Source organism: Geotrypetes seraphini, chromosome 1, assembly GCF_902459505.1.
Source record: "Geotrypetes seraphini chromosome 1, aGeoSer1.1, whole genome shotgun sequence".
NCBI classification, from domain to species: Eukaryota; Metazoa; Chordata; class Amphibia; order Gymnophiona; family Dermophiidae; genus Geotrypetes; species Geotrypetes seraphini.
Window position 1 is genome coordinate 238,611,143 of NC_047084.1, and position 23,945 is coordinate 238,635,087.

Sequence of the window (23,945 nt, forward strand, 5' to 3'; positions counted from 1 at the left end):
TCAAGCTGTCAGCTGGGGACTTCCTCTGCAGGTGGCTGGGGATCCCTTTTGCCAAGCTTGGCAGGCAGCAGTAACGTCCGAGTCACAGATCCTGGCACCTCAGTTGCTCATGGATGCTGCAAGCAACTGCTGCGCTTGGTGGAGGGGAGTTCTGGCTGTCTCTAGAGGAGGTCCTCTGCTGGTGGTGCTTGGGGATCCCTACCATCCACAGCAAGGGTCAGCAAGTACTTCAACACTGTAGAAGTAAAACCAGAAATGCATTTCCTTTTCTTTTGAACACAATACAAAGATATCTGCTACACTTCTCCCTCGTTATTCACGGGGGATACGGGCAGAGCCGGACTGTGAATGGCGAAAAACCGCGATTATCCAGCTCTGACCCACCCCCACCTCCCTGCCGCCTTCCCGGCCTTACCTGGTGGTCTAGAGGGCTTTCGGGGCAGGAGCGATCTTCCTACGCTCCTGCCCCGTGCAGATCGCCATGAGGAAATGGCTGCTGTGAGTTCCTGTAATCTCTCGAGACTACGACGGGAACTCCCTAAGGCGGCAGGGAGGTAAAAAATATGGGTTTTTAAATTTTCCCCCTCCCCAGAAAAAAATTGCGATTGTGAAATCGCGAGTGCAGAAACCGTTAATGGGGAGGGGGAAGTGTATATACATTTCCCAAAGCTAGCATATTTTAGTCAGTAAATTCCGTTTTTTACCTTTGTTGTCTGGAAACTTATTTTTCTGTAAAGTTGGTCCCAGTTTCTTTTTTCCGCTTTTCCATATTCTGTAAATTCTTCTGTTGCTGTCCATTGATTCCTCCTACCATGGTCCAGCATTTATCCCTTTCTCATCTTTCGCCCCTGCCCACCATCCCCATGCCCAACATTTCTCCTTCTGTTCTATCACCCCTCTCCAGCACCATGCCACATCTCTCCCTCCATTCCCTTCACTACTATGTCCAGCATTCCTCCCTCTTGCATCCCTTTCAATGTCCCACTGTTCCATTTCCACCACATTTCTCCCTTTCATCTTTCTCTTCCCTATCATCTGTACCTCACTCCCTCCCTATGACCAAAAATTCTTCTCTTTCTTCCATTCCCCGTGTGTACGCAACCATCTCTCTTTCCCGTTCACTGACATGCCCACACCCAAATCTACCTTTCTATTCCCTCCCCCACCTCATCATCTCTTTCTCTCCCTTCCTCTCTCCCAAGTTCATGCCTTCTGTGTGGATTCTTAGTTTTGAGATAGGTACGGTATCTGAAGGGAAGATAGCACTACCCTTTTTTTCTGTTTCCCTCTAATGGCAAGGGGAAATAACCCACTTTTTTTGGACAGGTCTAGCAGGACTTGGGGAAAGTAAATTAACAGGTAAATTTAAATTTCCTCTTGTATAGTTATGAATGTTCCTCAAAAATATTATTTACTAGGATTTATGCTACACATAATTCTGATGAGATTTTCCCAAAGGGTGCAAGATGACATGACTATATTTTTCCCAATAAGGTAATATCCTTGTGGCTGCCCAAATGCATACGTGCCAGTTTAGCTTCTCAAGGACCATGTTAAAGTTGCAGATGAGCAATAGATGAGTTTGAGGTGAATGCAGAGCCTGTTTGTTTACGGATACAAGCCAAATTAATATGGTATACTTATTTATAGAAACTTCATTTAATGTTCCTTGCACTTTAAAAGATCAGATTGCCCTATGAACCTTTTGAAGATAAGGGTTGCTGTAGGAACTTCCCTGAATACACTGAAGTTCTTGAATGGCCAACTGAGCACATACAAATAATAAACATGAACATATTTTAATCTATTTTGTCAGGAAAAGTGCAAGGTGTGTTATAGGAAAATTATGCTCTGTTAAAACATTTGAATGCATGCCATCTAAACACCTGTTCTATTACTATTTTACCCTTTTATTCCAAGTGTAGTTGCTAACAACTGAAACAAGTTCAAAGGTAAACAAGCTATGAAACTTTTAAATGGATATCTAAACTAGGGTTTTTTTCTCTCCCCTCAGGTTGGTGAAAATTGCTCCTCAATATTATGATATGAGTAACTTCCCCCAGTGTGAAGCAAAAAGACAGTTGGAACGTATTATTGCTAAACTTCAGTCCAAGGAGTATTCACAGTACTGATTTGTATACAAGTTTGTGCTGAAGTTCTGAGGACAGCTTTAAAAGAGAGTGAACTCTGTTAAAGTTGTGCTATACTTGGTAATTCAGTGATGGCCTTTGCTTTCTTGAGAGCTTTTTAATTTTTTCTTTTACAGTAACTATTACATTCTGATTTCATAAATAAAACATTTATGGCTCCCTTTTGTGTTGACACTGTAGCTCATACTGGAAACGTCGATCAATGTTTTGCAGTTCATTGGAAGTAGTTCTATACATAACAATGTTATAAGCATTTCTTTAGAAATGTTTGAAAATGCTTCTGAAATGTGATTATCGACCATGTTATGCATGATCGTTGTAATTGTTGACATTCCTTTTAGAAGTTGTGAAATGTTACAACTTGTGCTTCTGTAGACACAATTCTCAGCCTCAGTACAGAGGCACCACCTTCAATAAAGTCTATTTATACTAATTTTTTGCTGACATTGTAATGTGTCTGTTATTGGGAAAGTAGGTGAGAGGAGAGGACAGTTTTGAAAGGCACAAGCAGGTATTGGACTGTTTCTCCCATAGAAATTTGAGGCATGTTTGGGAGTGATTCATTTCTCTTATGCAACCACCCCACTACATGCAGAAACTTTACTTTTACAGTGCAGTAATTTCTTTTAGCTCACTATCTCTCTTACTTACAATTAAAGCAGCCCCAAAGCACTCAGGCCCATAACCTTCCCATAGTCTCAAGCAAGACAGGTTTATTTTCATGGGAGAGATAGGGACTAATATTTTTTTTAATCTCTAAAAGCTAGATAGTTGGCAGTCTTTTAGAGTTCTCAATACTACTACTGTTACTACTTATCACTTATATGACGCTGAAAGGCGTATACAGCACTGTACATTTTGACATTTATCCAAAAGCCAGATAGTTGGCAGTCCTTAGAGTTCTCAGTACTATTATAGACTATCCCTGCTCGGAAGAGCTTACAATCTAATTAGGACAGACATGACACATAGGGTTGGGGATGCAGAGCCGAAGATGAGAGGAGTTAGGAGTCGAAAGCACTCAGAGGTAGGCTTTTAATTGGACCTTGATCACTACTAGAGACGGAGTCCGCCGTAGGGATTAGGTCAGCTTGTTCCAAGTATATGTCGCAACAAGAAAGAAGGGACGGAGTCCAGAGTTGGCAGTTGAAGAGAAGGAAACAGATAGGTGGGACTTACCAGCTGAGCAGAGCTCACAGAGTGGATCATAGGGAGAGATAGGTGAAGAGAGAGAGTGAGGGGCAGCTGAGTAAATGCATTTGTAGGTCAGTAAGAGGAGTTTGAATTGTATTCAGAAAAGGATGGGAAGCCAATGAAGTGACTTTAGGAGAGGGGCAAGGTGAGTATAGTGGCTCTCCTGGAATATAATTTTGAAATAAACACTTTCACCAAAGCGATATAATAGATGTCACAAAAATCAGTGCTGCTGCAGTTTCTATATAGGGAGTTTCAAATGACTGGAGGAAAAAGCCTCAGATTGGAACCCTTCCACCACCACAATGGTGGTCCAGGGTGGTTGGGCGAACACCTCACTGGCAAAAAACCTCCAGATCGACTCCCAATAATTGTAAACTTGAAGCAGGGCTGTTGTGCAAAAGATAGAGGAAAAATCCACTTATCTAATTAGTCGATCGGTACACCTCACATATCTGCTGCCTCAGGGTGTAAAACGATCCGATCAGACTTTAGATTGGACGCAAACCGCATCTCATGATCAAAAGAATATAAGTCATGCAGCTGAATTCTGGAGGGGAGCGAGATGGCTAAGCATGAAGGCCTGAGAGTAGTGAGTTGCAGTAGTCTAAGCTTGACGTGATGAGGAAGGATTGGATTTTGATGATATTATAGAGGAAGAAGTAGCAGCCCACCTTTATGTGTATGTGTATGCTGTGCATGTGTTGTATCTATGGGAGGCAGGGTAGCTGGGTATGGTAGGACAGTTACAGAGGGGTAGTTAGGGAGATGGGACATGTTGGGATAGTTTCAGGGGGTTGATGTAATTTTCAGGATGGTGGAGAAATTAAAGGTAATAGTTTTGGGGTTGGAACAATTGCAGGGAGTAGGGAAAGTTTTCAGAGGGTAGATTTTGGGGGGTACTGGTACTTTGGAAGGTGCTGTCCAGGGGGGAGGGGGGAGGTGCAACATGGAGGATGAATAGAAGGCAGGGTAAGGCAGCTTGAACAGAGGAACTCCCTAACAGCTGTATTTCACTGTACACTCCCTCCATATTTGCAAGGGTTAGGGGCACAACCCCCTTGTGAATAAAAATTTTTTTCAAATAACCTTAGGGCCAACTCTGAACCACCTATGCCTACCTCCCACATCCTGGACTTCTCCACAACTTTTAAAGCCTGGTGGTCTAGCAGTGAAGCGGTGAGTTTCATTGTAGTCATGCAAGACCATGGAAACTCATGACAGCCATTTTTGTTCACTGCTCTGCACAAGGCAGAAACATAGGAAAATCGCTCCTGCCCTGCTTCACTGCTAGACCACCAAGTTTTAAAAGTAAGGTGTGGAGAGGTCTGGGAGGCAGGAGAGAGATGGGGTGGTTTAGAGAATCGCAAATAACTGAATTTGTGAATCTTAAACCCACGAATATGGAGGGGCAGTGTATATAAGTTTTATGCTGCAGAAGTTGAACTACTGCTGCTCAGAGAAATACATTGGGCCATTTTTTTTATGGGGGGGAGAGGGGGAAAGAATTGTATTTCTTTGGAACACAGTCTTATCTAGCCCATTCTTGAATTTGATATGTCTACTACTTTTTCTGCCATGTCAAGGTTCATCACACCCTGTAAAATTTTCTGTTGTCCCTCTCCCCCATGGACATAGACATTCTCAACCCTGTTTATATAATTCACGCCAACTTCTACTGAGTTGAAAGAAATAAGTATATATACTTATGAAATGATCATAACTTTTGCTTTAAAAAAAATGTGGCCACAGCCTTGTAATACTAATTATACAAAATAAAGAAACGTGCTGTTAAGTACAATTGGAACACCATTCACACACACAAAGCTAAGACTTATAAATAATAATAGACACTGTGAGAAAAACAGACCTCAATATCTTGATTCATGGATCCACAAGGCATCCTTTAGGAATCCATATGGGTTTGTAATTTAAAACAAAACCTCCACACACCAAAAATATAAATTATTTGCACTAAATCTGTGTCTCTTTTTCTTAGTTTGAGTAAGATATCATGAGTGGTCCACACTCAAACTTGAAATATGGTGGCAACAGTTGGGCAAATGGGATGGCTCCAACAGCTGCAAATGCAGCACAAATGTAATGGGTTTAAGGCATTGTCCAGGAATTAAATTCACTTATCTTTATAAAGAAATGTCCAATCTTCTTCCATACACTGGGGCAAGCCGCCACACTTTTCCCGACAGGGGTCCACCTGTTTCACTGATCCACAGAGCTACGTCAGGGGAATATGCAGTCACTCATCTGCAATACATTTCCAAAAAAACACAGAACGCAGTTTGTAAAGGCGTGAAAAAAGACGCTTTGACTATTAAGACAGAGCATAATGATATCATCACTAGCACTCAATATCATTAGATACTCATTCCAATATTGCCAAATAAGTGAAAGCAATGGCAGCACAGAATAGAAAAAATATGAATGAAAAACCCAAACCATAAAAACATCAAAAACACTAAAACATTCAACAGATGCATCAAAGGTTACTCGCTTCCTGCAGAGGCCCTTCTATCAGTTCTCATATCAATCTGTTGAATTCAACAGTCCATATTCTACATCTGAATTATATACATAACACCTATATCGACAGCATGACCATCTCCACTCAGTATAGTCCATTTTGATCGACTTCCATGCATGCCCAATTGACACAATCTACACAAAGCACTAAAATTACAAGAGTCTGCCGTTCCAATGCTGTATTTAAACCATACGGATGTAGAGGAAGAGAAGATCCAAGATGGCGTCGGGCTGGACGCGCTGAGATGCCGCTCTGAGGATTTTCCTTCAACAATTTTCAAACAATTTGTAAGCGGTTCAATTACTTACCCGATGCCTAAACGGAGGGGCCGTAGCACCGCTGGTGCCTCGCGGCCCACGGCCACCCCCGCGGCTGGAGACATCGGGGAACTCATCAGGCGGATGCAGGGTATTTTTTCGGCGTCGGAGGGAGGCCCGCAGAGGAGTAGCGGCGTCAGTGAGGCCGTGGAGATTCCTCCGGGATTGGAGACATCGTTGAGCCCCGACGTTAGGGCGCCGCCCCCGCAACCTCAGCTAAGCAGCTCTCCAAGGGGTAAGGTAACCCCGGAGGTCGGGGTCTTGTCTTCCCCTGAGGCAAGTAGTCCATCACAGAGCCTGCTGACAGGAGCTCTTATGGATATGAGCTCCTTTGAAGAAGCTGAGGGGGAATCATCTAAGAGGCGAGTTAACCTTCAGGGACAGCGTAAAGTTATTCAACTGGACGGTGAGCACTATGACATTTCTTTACCTGTATTTTCTTTGGAAAAACCCTCAGAAGTAACTCTGGACTCACTATGGGATCTTATGGCCGGACTAGTGAAGACCATAAGTCCCAAACTTCAGTTAATTGAGGGGAAATTATCTCAACATTCTACTGAACTTAAAGATTTGAAAAAGGATATGACTGCCTCTAATTTCTCGGTTCAAAAGCTTGAACAGGACATTAAATCATCCAAACAATTACAGGAATCTTTAATGAAAGACAATATCAATCTTAGAAGAAAAATGGAGAACTTAGAAAATAACTCTAAATACAATAACTTAAGAATCATTAATTTTCCTAAGCTTCCACTGACACCTCCTAGAGAAATGTTTAAAAGATATTTTCTTGAAGTTTTGGGGGCCTCAGAAGATTCATTACCTCCTTTATCACGAGTCTATTATTTACCTAATAAGACTAAATTACCAAAAAAGCCGTCGGATCAAGGACTATTGGATGTATCAGAGTTATTGGAAAAATCAGATAAAGAGGTTGTAGAACCGAGTACTTTGATTATAACAGTAGCTCTCTCTATTGATAAAGTATGGTTGTTAAAACTGTTCTTTAAAAATAGACAGAAAGAATTTATGGGTTGTAAAGTCCAGGTATTTCCTGATTTATCACGAGAGACGCAAAGGCGTCGTCGTGAATTTCTTTTGTTGAAGCCAGGTGTTATATCTTTGGGTGCTACTTTTTATTTGCGACACCCTTGTAAATGTATAGTCCATCACCGATCAGTTAAATATGTTTTCTTTGAGCCTAATCAGTTGACTTCTTTTTTAGCGCTCTCCCGATTGGAGGTAGAAAAATCATAAGCTCTATGACTATAGGTTAATCCCAGCAATCAGCCTTCCAGCTAACTTTATGAAAGAGTGTACATTAAGTTCAATTCTTTAATTTTGGTTTTATTTTATAAGAAATCTTGGATCCAATTTAGAGGACTTGAGCATTTTAGTTAATATATGATTTAATGTTATTGGAATGTTTCTTGCTTTATCTAGAATTGCTAATTTGCTTTCTGTACAAGGTATTCTTGATTATATGATTTGAAAATCAATAAATATATTTAAACATAAACCATACGGATGTAGGGTATTTGGGCGATGAATCCACTGCTGCTCTTTTTGCCATAATGTTCTTCTTATATCTCCTTGTCTTTAAAGTATCTGCAATTTTGTCAATCACAACCTGTATATCTAGAAATGTGGTATATATTATAAAGTGCCCTATGAGCTTTTCTATGTGGGACAGACATCAAGACGTGACTTACTGAACACAAAAGCTGTTTAAATACTAAGAAAATGACTATACCACAACATTCATTTACACAATTGGTATTGCCTCCGCCTCCTCATTGATGGCAAGTTCCTCGTATGGTATTGATCTCCCCATCTGGATCTTCCGATGTAGATAAATCTTTACTATTAGCGTTATTTGATGACTCCCCTGATGAAGTAAATCTGACATTCCGGTTTGATTTTGCATTAGCACACATCCATTTATAGACATAACCAGTCTGATAATCTTTTTCATCACGCTGATATTTTTTTTTTTTTTTACTCTAGTGGTTCTTAAATCTCTGAAATTTTTCTAATTTACTTTTAGACTCAGCCAATTTACTATCAGTCATTCTGCTTTTGTACTTCTGTGAGCAAAACATTTTCTTGTTGTTTGACCTCACTAATTTTTACATGTAAAGTTTTAATTAACAACATCATTAAATCGAGAGAACAATGATTAAATATTTGATTCCAATAGTGACAAATTCTTTATTATAAACAAACATTTGAGGAGCCATTCTCATCCTTAAGGGTTTTCAATATTCAACTAAACTTCCACTATGTAGCTCCATTTGGATGAGTTCATTAATTTTTACATGTCAATCCATGCCATATCCGTTTCATGTGTTTCTATATTGGAAGACAAGGCTGTCAAATTCAACAGGTTGATAACTGATAGAAGGGCCTCTGCAGGAAGCGAGTAACCGCGGCCATCTTTACAAACTGCGTGGATATTCCTGTGATATAGCTCTGTGGATCAGCGAAACAGGTGGACCCCTGTCAGGAAAAGTGTGGCGACTTGCCCTGGTGTATGGAAGACGATTGGACATTTCTTTATAAAGATAAGTGAATTTAATTCCTGGACATAGCCTTAAAGCCATTACATTTATGCTGCGTTTGCATCTGTTGCAGACATCTCATTTGTCCAATTGTTGCCACCATATGGATCCCTCATGATCTTACCCAAACTAAGAACAAGAGAGACAAAGATTTAGTGTGAATGATTTATATTTATGGTATGTGGAGTTTTGGGGTTTTTTTTAAGACCCATGATGATATGATGGGTTCCTAAAGGATGCCTTGTGGGTCCATGAATCAAGATATTGAGGTCTGTTTTTCTCCACAGTGTCTTTTATTATTTATAAGTCTTAGTTTTGTGTGTGAATGGTGTCCCAATTTTACATAATAGCACATTTCTTTATTTTATATAGTTCACATCTTTTACTTACCATTATGAGAGTATATTTGTAGTTAGTGTCCCTAGTTTTTACTATGGAATTGGCTGGTGCCTGCATCTTTTCAGTAGAAAACTTGGAGACTTAGAAGGTGGCTGTTGGCCCTCACACATACTTATAAAGTACCCTAACACCACTTAAGTGCATTGATCTGACTACTTGGATGAGAACACCAGTGTCTGCTGCTATATTTATTTATTTAAAAACTTATACCCTGCTTACACCTAAGCAGTCCACATGATACAGCCATAATTTTAAGACAATACATCAATAAATAGACCATGCTTTAAAATGGGGGCCAATGGCCATGTTGAACCATGTTAGACACCTATTGTACCAATAGATCATAGCAACAGAGGATAAGGCTAAAGGCTGTGAATTTTGGTTTTGGTGCTGAAGTTGGTATTCAGCCATGTTTTAGTTCTGGCTGAAACTGGAAAAGAGCTTTTGGTCATCCTCTGGATAAGGACCCACTGTATTATTGCTCTTCTCTTCTGCCAGCTCAGTGAGTATAGTAGGAGGAATTCATCAGTTAAACAGGTGATGAGTGGGGAGGCGAGGGGAAGGGGATGATTTTGTGAAAGAGGAGAAATGGGTATAATACAGGGATGTGGAAGGGTGGGTGTGGCTATGTACATTATTTTGGACCAGGGGATAAGGAAAGAGAAGATCATAGGAGGAAAGAGGATGGAGAGCAAGGCACAATGTAAGAAGGGTGCAGGGCTCCCCCTTAGTTTTAGATCCATCTCCCCTCCCCCATTTCTTTCCTTTATATCCCTCCCCATCCCTGATCCTTTTACTCCCTCTATCTTCCACATCAATACTGGAAAATCTACCATGTGTATGAACTCTCAAAAGAACACAATTAATAGATACCATGGTTAAAAAATTTTATTTTATGAAAAATCCATTTCTACAACGTCTTAATTTGCATAAAATCTTGACACCTGCCATAGGAAACTAGCAGCTAATTAGCATGATAAACATACCAGTGTTTAGTCCTGTGTGCAGTAAAAGCCCACTGACTTCCCCCTGCCCTATACCTTCATTGGAGATTTGCTATCGGTACTAGTGCTGCCCGATTTACAATTTGAATTGATTCACCGATTCACTTCGGGTGAATCGATTTGTATTTACAAAAAATCAGCCTCAACGATTCGGGGCCCCGTGCCTTCAGTCTCTTAAAGCAGGAGCAGCAGTGCTGCCTCTTGCTGGCCGTCCACTGTCACTCCTGCTTGAGGGGGGAGGGTCAGTCGGGAAGTGCTGGTGTCCTCCAGGTTCTCTGGCCTCCCGCTCTTACCTTTACTTAATTACAGCAGTGGAGCAGCCTGCAGAGAGGATCGCCGGTGCTTTAGCAATCCTTGCAAGCTGCCGTCGTCCTCAGGAGCACGTTCAGTGTGCCGTGATCCTACCCATGATGTCAAGGAGGGGTGGGACTGCAGCAGAGTGAACATGCTGCTGAAGGTGACAGCATGCAAGGATGTAGGAGGAGGGTAGAGAAACTGGATAGGAGGATAGTTGAGAAGAGAATGGGAGAGATGGTAAGCCCTGGGGTGGTGGGGAAAGAGGGAGAGATGCTGGATGACAACAGGGTAGTTAAGAAAAGGAGAGATGGTGGGGTCCATCATTGCAGCTTGGGAATGGAGACAAAAAACAAGGAAAGATGCCAGACCTCTGGGGGATCGAAGAGAAACAGAAGGGGAGAACAGAGAAGGAAATGGATGGTTAGCATGGAGAAAGAAGAAAGAAGACCCTGGTAAGCGAGTTATCAGAAGACAACCAGAGCCAGGAACCAAAATGATTTGAATAATGACCAGATAACAAAAGGTAGAAAAATAATTTTATTTTCTGTTTTGTGATTACAATATGTCAGATTGGAAATGTGTATCCTGCCAGGGCTGGTGTTAGACAGCCAGTGTTTATACCACAGTGCCTGTTTGGGTAGGAGGGGGCAAAGGGGTGAAAAGGCTATAAAATAAACCCACCAGGATGTTTGAAAAAAAAAAACACCCAATTGGGCAGGAAAATCGATTCAATAGGCTGAATTGAATCAATAACTTTTTTTCCTGAATCGGGCAGTACTATTCCCATAACAGCATGAGTTTGACCTGCATATTAGCCAGATTACCATACAGTTTTCACAGGATAGAGCAGTGCAGAAGATTCCTGATCATCGGAGATATCAACCTCCACCTCGATGACTCCACCAGCAAAGATGCATCTGATTTCAATAATTTCCTCACCTCCCTTGGCTTCTCTCCCCCCGCCTCCTCTCCAACCCACGACAGAGGCCACACACTAGACATCATCAGCTTCCTCGATCTCACGGATTACAAAACTTCGACCAATGACATTCGTTGGGACCACGTCCCCTGGTCCGACCACTTCTTAGGAACCTTCTCCCTCCCCATCTTCATGTCACACCTTGGAACCTCATCCCATACCTCTAAGTCCATTACTTTCCGCAAGAAAATTTCAAGTGATCAGTTCTGGTCCAAATTTCTCGACAATCTCTCATCCAAGCCTAAGCCTCCAGATTCTGTAACCAACTGGCACAACTGGATTACTCTCTCAGAATCCACCTACCACTCTCTTGCCCCGCTCTCCACCAAAACCGTCACCTACTCCCGTAAGGCCCCCTGGTACCTCCCACACCACAGGGTACTAAAACAAAAATGTCGATCCCTGGAACGCATCTGGAAAAAATCTAAATCCCCCACAGACAAACAAATCTGGAGAGTCAACATTAAATTTTACAACAACGCACTCAAAAGCGCTAGGAAAAACTTTTATGGGGACAAGATCTCCAGATCAAACAACCAGAACAGCATGCTGTTCAATATCTGGCGCTCCCTAATCCCCAACACCAACCCTTCCTTACTCCCCTCCTCCCCATCAGCCGACCTACTAGCAAACTTCTTCAATGGAAAGGTCACCACCTTAAGAAGCTCCTTCCCTCCTGCAGTCTCCTACAATTCTCTAGTGTTCGCCACCCCCAATCCTACTCCAAATGTCATCACCCCTGTCCCAGTCAACAGATCCTGGACTACCTTTGAGCAAGTATCCGAATCGCAGGTCCTCAAGCTCTGCCAGAAATTGAAATCCTGTAACTGCACCTTGGATCCATTTCCATCCTATCTATTTGAGAAAATACCCACACAGGCCATCTCATCACTCACCAAACTCATAAATTCTGCTCTACTATCGGGCCTCTTTTCACCTGAAATGGGACACATTGCACTGACCCCCCTACTGAAGAAAGCTGACCTAGATCCCTCCATCCCATCCAATTATCGCCCTATAGCGAACATCCCGCTCCTAACCAAACTGCTTGAGTCCATTGTCTCCTCCCAACTCTCAGCCTACCTGGAAAGATTCTCTATCCTCCTACCCTATCAATACGGCTTCAGACCTAACTTCAGTACTGAAACCCTCCTGACCTCCCTAATCTCGAAGATCCAACAACTCCATTCTCACAAAAAATTTGCCGTTCTCCAATTCGACCTCTCTGCAGCCTTCGACGATGTCCATCATGACATTCTAATCTTCCTACTCTCCGAGATAGGCATCAGCTCCACGGTCCTTGACTGGTTCTCGAATTTCTTACGTTCTCGCTCTTACAACGTCACCAAGAATGGTACCTCATCCTCCCCGTGGAAACCGACATGTGGAGTTCCACAAGGCTCCCCCCTATCTCCTATCCTCTTCAACATTTATATGTCCTCCCTGAACCTCCTCCACCTTTCCCCCCTAGAAATACTCTACACTTACGCTGACGATATCCTGGTCCTCCTCGAGACCGACGCAAACCTCACCAATCTCGCAGCAAACATCTCTTCATGCATAACCAAACTTCAATCTTGGGCTCTCGCTGTACAAATGAAACTGAATGAGTCCAAAACCAAACTACTTTGGCTTGGCCCTAAACTTGATCATTTACCCACTTCCATCCCACTGCCCACAGGCTCCTCTCTACAACTAGAGTTCTCTAGCAAAGTTCTGGGCATCACCATAGACTCCTCGCTATCCTTCAACGACCACCTCAACTCCCTGATAAAAACATGCTTTCACAGCCTTCACATGCTGAGGAAAGTGAGGTCCTGCTTCCACCAAAAACACTTTGCCGTGCTCGTACAGTCCATCATCCTCTCCAGATTGGACTATTGCAATTCCATTTACCTTAGCTTAACAAAGAAAAGCCTCCACAAACTCCAACTAATCCAGAACACCGCGGCCAAACTTATCTTCTCAAAAAGCAAATTTGACCATGTCTCTCCGCTCCTGTCCAAGCTGCACTGGCTTCCTGTCATTTCCAGGGTCCATTTTAAATGTGCCTGCCTAACCTTCAAGATACTCCACGGCATCCTTCCACCTCTTATTCCTCTATCCTGGAATTCCTCAAATCCATTCTCCACTAGATCCATGCAAAAATTAAAATTATCCTTCCCCTCCTCAAAAGGTATCTCCCTCGTCGGTAAACTCGGGTCCTCCCTCCACTTCAGAATTGCTCAGCTCTGGAATAGTCTCCCTTCCCCTCTCCGCAACTTGAGCCCCCTTCTACCATTCCGTAAGCTTCTGAAGACTTGGCTCTTCTCCAAAACGTAACCTGTCCCCTCCCTAGTATTATCACACCTAACCTCTCTCTTACTTACTTCTATAAATCCACTGGAGTTCCGCTGCTTCCCTAACCATGTAAACCGTGTCGAGCTCCACCTGTGGAGATGATGCGGTATATAAACCCAAGATTTAGTTTAGTTTATTTGGGTATTGTGCAGTTCAAACTCAAGTGCCAGAAAGAAATAAAATAGCGATTCCAAAATTGGTGTTATCAACAAACCTCTGGATAAAAAGGAGGGTCAGAACCAGGTGGGATAGACACAGAATGGTAGAAGCTGACTGGTAAGAATGGCAGATGGAGATTGAAATTGAGATGGGTTGAACAGAGTTTGTCATATAAAGAGAATGTTAGGGAGGGGAGCCAATGAAAGTGTATAGGGGGCTTGATAGAGAATGTGTAGAGGGGGAAGATTGACTTGAGGGAAAGAGTATATATGTTTAAATCATGTTTATTGAGCAATGAGAATAAGTAATCAGAAAACCCAGAAATCTCTAAGAGAAAAACAGGGAACAATCAATTGTGAACATGCTCAAATAATTTTCCAAAAGTAATCCTTTCCAAAAAAGGTGTAATATGAACAAGAAAGCAAATGATCCAAGAGTCCAAAATACAACTTGCAGCTGGAGAAAAGGAATTCCAAAAGGTATTCCAGGTATGCGTGAATCATTTCCCCAGTACCGAGTCCGAATCACGAACCTGGGTGCATTCCAATTAAAGGAGAGTGATCATCTGAAACCTCCATTGATGTATGGAAGGTCTGTTTGCATCCAGCCTTCAGCCATTTGAGGAATATAACTTTTTTCCCCAAGGAGTTAGCGATTGCAATGAAAAATTATGAAACAAAATTTGAGGTACAAGCTTAACATCACAGTTCCAAAGAGATGAGAGAGCATGAAGCAACAAATATCAAAAATGTTGCACTAAGGGGCAAAACCAGAACATGGTTCAAGTTTAGTATGGCCTGATATACTCCTTTATATACCAAAGCAGTTTACATTTTACAAATTAAAAACAGGTGAAAGGACATGCATACAAAAATTAACAAGACATGGTACAGGAGGGAAATGGGCAGGGTTACAGTTCTTAAAATAAAAATGAGGAGGTAATGGAAAGAATGATATGGAGACAGGAAGGACTTGAGTGAGCCATTTGTCTAAGTCTCTAAAGCATCCTTAAAGAGGTTTTAAGGTTAGATTTGAAATTATTAGAATTAGTTTCCAGTCTTAGGGCTATGGGGAGGGCATTCCATTGTGTGGGAGCGACTGTAAAATAAATGGTTTTGTGTGTGTTGTGTCATAAAATAACTGATGAACGGATGGGAATGTAAGAAGATGTTACTGAGATGATCATAGTGAATGCGAGGTTTCGTACGGGATCAGAAGTCTGTCATTAAATGAGGGAGAGTGATTTGTTTGAACATTAACACAAGAAAAAGTAGTATCCGGACACCCACATTTAAGACAACATCAGTGGACACAGTGCCTAATATCTGCACCTTCTGGGGTGATAAATACAGGCAAAGTGCAAGCTTTTAACTTCCAACAAGCAACGTTATCTGTCACTTTTCGAATAGCAAGATGAAAAGCCTTGAAAGTTGATTCATATAGTGGCATATTTAAATCCACTAGCCAGGCACTTGCATATCTACAATAGGTAAGCCCAGGAGACATATCTTGCAGGGCACTGTGATAGTAAAAGAGGAGTATTTTGTTTTGCATGCCCAAGGTATAAAGTGCAGCCAATTCTTCCTGAACATCTTCCATCAAAAATGTCCAAAGTAAGCTGGCAACATAGTGCTTGATTTGTAAATATGAGAAGTATCAAGTCTAGAGAAGAAGTATTCACGTTGCAGTTCTGCAAAGGGCTTCACTTTACCATCTTTGATTACAATATTTATTTCATATTCCAGCAAATAAATGCAGGAAAGAGATGCCAGCTGGGAACTGGGGGTTGTTTCAGATAGCCAAACATGGAGAAGTCTTTACAGAGAAGTGATGATGTCTGGAAATCCATCACCATGTGGCAATTGCAGAAGAAAGAATATGGGAATTATAAAGGCCTCAGGGGGCCAAAGCCCCAAAGTGTGCAGATAACAGCTAAAATGTACCATATATACTCAAATATAAGTCGATCTAAATATAAGTCTAGACCCCCTTTTTCTCCCCAAAAAGAAGGAAAAATGGTTGACTTCAATATAAGTCAGGCAGCTTAATATTCAAGTGCCCTGTCCTGTCAGGCTATGCACCCAGCTTCCTCCCTGCCAAGCTCTGCACCCAGCCTCCTTTCCTCCTTCCCCTGCCAGGCACTGCACCTAGCTTCCTTCCTGCCAGGCACTGCACCCAGCACCCTTCCCTCCCCTATCAGGCATTGCACTCTCACACTTCCCTCCCTCCCCTGTCAGGCACTGCGCCCCTCCCTCCACTGCACCCAGCACCCTTTCTTCCCTCCCTCCCCTCAGGCTCTGTACCCAGCACCCTTACTTCCCTCTTTCCCCTAGCAGACTCTGCAGCCTTTCTTCCTTCCCCTGTCAGACTCTGCACCTCCCAGGCTCTGTCACCTGTCCCCCCTCCCTGCCCTATCCTCATAAGAGTGCAGTCTGCTTGTTCCTGCCCCCAGTCTTGTGGTGAGGTTCTGAGGGGATGGAGGTTTCAGTTGGGGTCTATCTGACTGGAAGCCCGAAGATTCTGAAGATTGGTCCATTTGGAGGAAATTTGAAGCAGAAATTCCTTTCCCTTCATTTCAGCTGTAGTGGAAAAAAAAGCTGACCGGCATGGCATTTCAGTGACTGTGAGTATAGTTCCATTTTATCCTATGGGAAAATCAAGGAGGTCTAAAAACAGCATTTTTAACAGTTTCTGGAGGTAGTGTTTAGGTCTCCCATCTCCAAATCCCCTATTTCAGTGGGTTTTTTTTTATTATTTTAAATTTTCTCCAAAGGCCATTTTTGGCATGATTTTCCTGGTGGCTGCTATCTTAAAATCTATAGGCGGGGGGGGGGGGACAACCCAGCCCCTAATCTATTGAATTCCTGTGAGGATTGCGCCAGTTTGCCAGCAAAGGAGCGTCCTTGTACCATGTGCCATGGCATGCAGGGGGAGGGGGTGGGAGCTTCAGGCTTTTACTCCTCTCAGTTCTCTAGAGCTAGGGAGCCAAAGTGGGTCTGGAAAATGGGGAAAATATTTCACCCAGTGTCCGTTTTGGGGGATGGCGCAGAATGCAAGCACACCAAGTCTGGGGACTCTTTATGGGCCTTGTCTGGTATCCATCGGAACACTGCCTCTGCCCTGCTGTGTGGCTGTTTCCCGGGCTTTATCCTGCTTATGTGGAGAGCTTATCTTATGGACCTGGCTCACACGCACTGGATTCCAAGCCAGTGCCTTTTTTGGCTGTTGTCGTTGTATGGGTCCCCTCTGCTCAGGCTCAGCTGGTAAGTCCCACCTATCTGTGCCCTTCTCTTCCTCCATCAACTCCAGCCTCCATCCCTTCTATCTTGCTGCGCTGTTTGGAACAGGCTGCCTGAATCCCTACGGTGGGTTCCATCTCTAGCAGTGTTCAAGGCCCGGTTAAAAACCCATCCCTTCGAGACTGCTTTCAACTCGTAACTCCTCTCACCTTGGGTTCTGCATCCATAATCCTATATGTCATGTCATGTCTGATTGTAAGCTTTTCTGAGTAAGGACCGTCTATTAAATGTCAAAATGTACAGCGTTGCATACGCCTTTCAGTGCTATATAAATAATAAATAATAGTAGGTTCATATGGTCCCAGACTATCTTAATTGGCACACTGATACTCTGCCTCTTTTGTTGCCAGGTATTGCTTATATCCTAGATCAGGGCTGCCCAAGTCCGATCCTTGAGATCTACTGGCAGGCCAGGTTTTCAGGATATCCACAATGAACATGCATGAGAGAGATTTGCATATCAAGAAGGCAGTGCAGTCAAATCTCTCTCATGTATATTCATTGTGGATATCCTGAAAACCTGGCCTGCCAGTAGATCTTGAGGACTGGACTTGGGCAGCCCTGCCCTAGATTATGCTGATACACTTTGTGGAAAGGTTCAGCAGGATACTTCGGGGAGCCCTGATCTGGATGATGACCCCTTCACATGCAGGCTCTTGCAGCTGATGTCCGTCCACTATTTTATTGTGGATGCGATAAAGTACTGAAGCTGGATGGTTGGCTCTCCACGTCTCAGAGTACTGTCGTGAACCACTCTAATGTTCTGGCATTCCTTTTTCCTGTGCATCCAAATTTTGCTGCCCTAGTCTCAAGACAGTGAGTTGCTCCTGAGAGTTCTTTCAGACTGATGATGACTATGTCTAATGCTTTATCCTATGCACAGAATTTCAGCAGCTGTTTGAGCAATCTGACGTAGGTTCGGCAGTGGCTCAGGTCACCAAGTGCACAGTCCTCCCTAGTGTAGGAAGAATGATGCTTGAATACTTCCAGGATTGTGGGGTTGACATGGTTTTAAAGCAGCTATTTGAAGTGGATTTTTTGGGCATCAAGGCAGCAGCAGTGGCCTCGTTTGTGGAGAGGGCTTTGGCTGGGATGGTTTAGACGAGCTGGAGTGAGCTTTGTTTGAGACTTCAGTAGATGGAACCTAAGCATAGTACTGGGCAGAGCTTTAGGTTCTGGCCCAGCAATAGCTAAGAAAGAAAATTTAAATTAAATCAGTAATTTAAAGAATGGGTAGCGTTGGGCAGACTGATTGGACCATTCAGGTCTTTATCTGCTGTCATCTACTATGTTACTATGTGTCTGTCACACAAGATTACACCAGAGGAGGAGAAAGCCTGCCCCCAAATGGTGCTGGAGGGCGTAGATTAGATGGTGGATGCCTTGCACTGACCTCATCGGAGTTCTATATGAGGTCTCAGTGTTGGCTTGCAGGATGCTTTGGATCCACCACTGGGCTGGAGATTCAGCCTCTAAGGCAGTGGTCTCAAACTCAAACCCTTTGCAGGGCCACATTTTGGATTTGTAGAGCCTCAGAAAAAATAGTTAATGTCATATTAAAGAAATGGCAATTTTGCATGAGGTAAAACTCTTTATAGTGTATAAATCTTTTCTTTTGGCTAAGTCTTAATAATATTGTCATTTATAGCTAAAGAGACATATGATCAAGAAACTGTTTTATTTTACATTTGTGATTATGATAAACATACCGCAGTCCTCAAAATAGTACCTGATGGGCCGCATGTGGCCCCCCTGGCTGCGAGTTTGAGACCACTGCTCTAAGGCAACACTGAGCAGGTTCCCTTTACAGGTCAGATGCTGTTTGGCAAGGGACTGGATGACCTTATGGCTAGTGTGGCAGGCCGCCCCTGGGGGGGGGAGGTCACAATTTTCATTCCTAATGCAGATTTTGTCAGAACTCCACAGGCTCTTCCGCACAGTTATTCTCAAGGGTTCAGGCACCACTACATCTACACCAGACAAAGAAGTCCCAATGACATCAGAAGTCTGACAGTGTCTTCTCCCATTGGAGGTAGGTTGTCGGCATTTTGCTAGGAATGACAATGGATCTACTCAGACCAATGGGTGCTGGACATCATACGGAAGGGACACAAGATAGACTTCTTTTGTCTCCCCCTGGATTTGTTTCTGGATTCTCTGGCCAGAAAGCGGGAGCAGTCCCTGGTCCAAGATACTTTACAGCTTAACTTGGTCTTACAAGCCATAGAGCTGGTTCCCAAAAGCAAATCAGGCTCCGGCAGATACTTTTTATACTTCCGCTTGCCAGAGTTAGGCTCAATCTTGGATCTCAAAGTCGATCAATCCCTTTCTGCAGATTCCACACTTTCGCCTGGAAATGGCGCAGTCAGTCACATCAGTGGCTACGAGGGAATTCCTTGCATCTCTGCATCTGACAGATGCTTATCTTCATATCCCTATATTCTTGTATCTGAGCTTTCATGTTCTCCAGCAGCATTTCCAGTTTTCAGCCCTTCCCTTTGGACTAGCGATGACTCCCACACCTTCACCAAGATGATGGTGGTGGTAGGGGCTCATCTCCACAGAATGGGGGTCCAAGTTCATCCCTATCTGGACATCTGGCTAATCAGAGTTCTGAAAAAATAAATAGAACCAAGAGAGGCTGTTAAATAAATCTATATCCACATAGCACAACCTCAAGAATATAGGATAACAAGTCCAAGTGTTACTCTTAAGGGAGAAAAGACCTCAGTGTCTAATAGGGAAAATCAAAGCAACCCATATAGACAGGCTAGTTGCAAATATCACTTGCAGCCAGCAGACACATCCTCGGTCAAAAACTCCCAAAAAGGAGACAAACTCAGAGCATAGCAGCTACTAAATTGACAGAAATTGACGCGGGTGAATCGATGCTCAAATCCCTGAAGAAGCGCACCAGCGAAACAGGGAACCCTGTTAGCGCACCAGCGAAACAGGGAACCCTGTTGGATTATGCTAGTGGTGATATTTAGTAGCTGCTATGCTCTGAGTTTGTCTCCTATGGAGTGATTTTCTCCTGCTTCCAAGCTCCAGGATCAAGTTCTTGTGTTTGCAATTTGATTGAGAAGACAACAATATTCAGATAAGTGTTTTTTTGAAAACTTTTTGAGACTTAGAATTAAGACTGTTGAAATTCACTGTGAAATTGTGTCCTCAACTTTTTGGGAGTTTTTGACCGAGGATGTGTCTGCTGGCTGCAAGTGATATTTGCAACTAGCCTGTCTATATGGGTTGCTTTGATTTTCCCTATTAGACACTGAGGTCTTTTCTCCCTTAAGAGTAACACTTGGACTTGTTATCCTATATTCTTGAGGTTGTGCTATGTGGATATAGATTAATCAGAGTTCTGTCCAGACTGGAGAGCGAGTAAGCAGTAGTGATAGTGGTCTCTTCTACGGCGCCTGGGCTGGATTGTCAGTTTCAAAAAGAGCCAACTTCTGTCTTTTCAGATGCTGGAATATCTGGAAGTCTGGTCCTACAAAATCCAGGGCTGTGTTTTTCTTCCACATCCCTGGAAACAGAAGCTCCAGAATCAGATCATGGATCTCATAACACTACCAATCCCCAATGCTTGGCATTATCTTCAAGTATTGGGTTCCATGGCGGCCTCCCTGGATGTTGTGCCCTGGGCCAGGGTGCACATGCAGCCTCTGCAAGAGTCCATACTATCTTGATGGTCCCCTCAGCATCTTCCCCTTCAAATGTCATTCCCCTGGATGGCGCCAGCATGCAGCAATTTGTGCTGGTGGATTCAGGGAGAAACTCTAGCACAATGCATGCATCTTTGGGTCATGGAGTGGGTTACTCTCATGACCAATGCCAGTCTTTCTGACTGAGGTACTTATTGTGGGTACTGCTCAATCTAGAGCCAGTGGACTCCACATCAGAAGGATGTCTACTCCGATTCTTCTGAATTGTCTGTATAATTTCTGCCTCAGTACCCTTCCAGTCAGCAGACTGATGGAATTGTACTGTATATGTGAGTACACATCTTTATTGCTGACTTTGTTCCGGCTAGCGCTTGTTGCATGCAGCAGGTTAATTTCCTGTATTTCATGTTGCCTGTTTGTTGTTTTCTTATATACTGCAGAACAGAATGCAATTGCGTAGGGAGGAAGTTCCCCATGCCCCCTTTCTATGTATGCTTTGTTCCAATGATATTTGCTCGCTTTTGGATAGAACTGTAGGGGGCTCTCTGTTCCTCAGATATGTGGGAGGAGCAGAGGAAAAAAGTGTGTGGTTTTCTGCAAGACCCAGTTTGTGAGTTGAGCTAAAACTCCTATCATACAGAATTCATTGTGGACTAACAGAAAGAAGATTGCCAAAAGTAAGAACCTAATCTTACATTTGGTTTATAAGCTCTATGTGCAAGTACTAGCAATTTAAAATCATTCCTATAATGAACTGGTAACCAATAAAAATGTATAATCAAAGGGGACAATGATCCCTTTGTCTAGCTTTTCCTAACCATCTTACCACTTTCATTTTGTAAAGATTGCAATTGTTTCCAATTTAATATCGGAAAGACCAGCATAAACGACATTGTTTAAAATTAACAATGCTTGGATAAGAAGTGTACTGCTTTTGAATCTTAATTGTGTCAAAAACAAAAATAAATAATTTTTATAACATTAAAATCTTTTTTTTCTGAGAAAGTCAATTGATAGTCTGTCATAATACCTAGATATATAAAGGAATTACCTATATTTACCAAGAAACCAAACAAAACCAATATCAGATCAGGATGACAATTTAGCATGCTGATGTTTTAGAAACACAACATCAGCTTATGCCCTCTGAAAGCCAATCATATTCTGTTTCAGGACAGTTCTGTCCATGGTTTGAGGGGAAACTTTGGTCACCAGTAGGATGTCATCAACATAAATGCATGCGTATTAATCCCTACATTCTGGATCAAAATTGTTAATGGACTCAAGAACATATTAAACAAAATGGGCAACAAGGCCAGCCCTTGGGGGACTCCACAATACAGTGGAACAGGGCTACTCAATTCGGTCCTAGATTTTCTGCCTCCTTGGTATGCATATCTCTTTCATGCATATTCATTGTTGACCTTGACTGGAATTGAGCAGTCCTGCTCTAGAGGCAACAAATGATCAAATTTACAAGAATGATTTTAGTTTCAGTTCCAATTCTGTGCCCTTAAATCTTATAGATTATTTCAACAGAAGCACATGATAGTGAGCTAAATCAAAAGCCAAAGCCAGATCTAATGACTTGGCTAATACAAAAAACCACTATCTGAAACACAATGAACATTACATTAGTGTCTTTTATTCTGCCAATACCTTGCGGTTCTAGGTGAATTACAAAAGAGCTGATCTGGACATAACCAGCAAAATTACAAAATAGATTATTAGATGAAGCGTTAGGATCTGGGGATAGATTGAAAAGGTCAGTTAGATCATTTGCTAGATTTGACAAATTTCCTGAATAACATGGTTTATAATTCTTTCCTGAAGGTTTTGTAGTCGGGTGTTGTGATCAGGAGGTTGGAGAGGTGGTGATCTAGTTTTGCTGCTTGAGTGGCAAGCAGCCAGGATTGTGTCCATACTACGTCCATTGGGAAATCCTGATTGTCTTGGGCGTAAACATTAACTGATTCCACAAAAGTAGTCAACTGTTCTATAACCATCTTCTCTATACTTTGGCCTTTTTTTGCTTGAAATTGCATTCTTTTAATATTGGTGTAATCTTTGCATATTTCAAATACTGTGTTATCACACTCACAGACAAACTTTGATATACCATGGAAAGCAGCAAGGTCAATAAATCATGGATTGGTGATTTAATCCAAATTAAAGGAATAGGATCCAAACCACAGTAAGTTTTATTCACAGCAGAATAAATCTTAGACTGTGTTAAAGATGCTAATTTAAATGACTGTCAACTTAGCAATAGGCACCAGTGCATGAATGTCCATTATATTATCCTTTCGATCTGCTGACTCAGTGTTCCTGTTCAATCACCATATTAGTAAGGTTATTTTATTAACCTCTAGAGTCACTATCTCAAATGATTGTTATCTACTGCTCAATGCATCCTCCTGAATAACATCTTAAATCACATTATATTTTAGATTAAAAACTCTGCCAATGCATCTACAGGAGGTAATGCCACCTGTTACTTAGTGGATGCACCTCTCAACAAATCAGGAACCAGGGAATACAATTTAGGAGTTGAATTACCAGCATTACCATGGACTCGGAGTAATGAAGTGTGTTTTTTTAGCCAGTTTTACCTGCTTATTATAATACCTCTAAATCTCTACATAAGACTTTTAAAGGATCTGTCTGATCTTTCTATAGAAGTGCTCTGCCTGCTAGGTTTGCCTCTTCTAAATTCTAAGACCATAGTGATACCATGGAATTATATTCACCCTTTGGGCAAGACTTCCACTGTAGTGCGACTATTTCATCCCAACACTTGTCCTCAAACTTTGTTCCACTCTATAGTTTCTTCTATTAAATGTAAAGTTACAGAATCTTCAGGAATAAAGTGAATAATGGAATAGTTATCAAAATCAATCTGATGCATCCAGTTTGTTGATTCAGTATAGAATACTAATATTCAATTTAAAACTTTTGAAGAGAAATTCCAACAACAGTCTGTTAGAATGGACAAATTGGAGAAATCAGTGGCAGAAGTGAAGGTTTCTACTAACT

The 23,945-nt window shown here is 42.3% G+C and overlaps 1 protein-coding gene across 3 annotated transcripts in view; it reads left to right on the forward strand.

Annotated features, from left to right (window-relative positions):
• The window catches only part of DHX15 (DEAH-box helicase 15), a 260,868-nt gene extending 258,284 nt beyond the window's left edge, over window positions 1-2,584 (forward strand). For all 3 annotated transcript variants that reach the window (XM_033948308.1, XM_033948298.1, XM_033948319.1), the window contains one exon: window positions 2,015-2,584. In XM_033948308.1, coding sequence (XP_033804199.1) covers window positions 2,015-2,132 — 118 coding nt within the window. In that variant the 3' untranslated portion in view covers window positions 2,133-2,584. The remainder of the gene's footprint in view (window positions 1-2,014) is intronic.
• The last annotated feature ends 21,361 nt before the right edge of the window (window positions 2,585-23,945 follow it).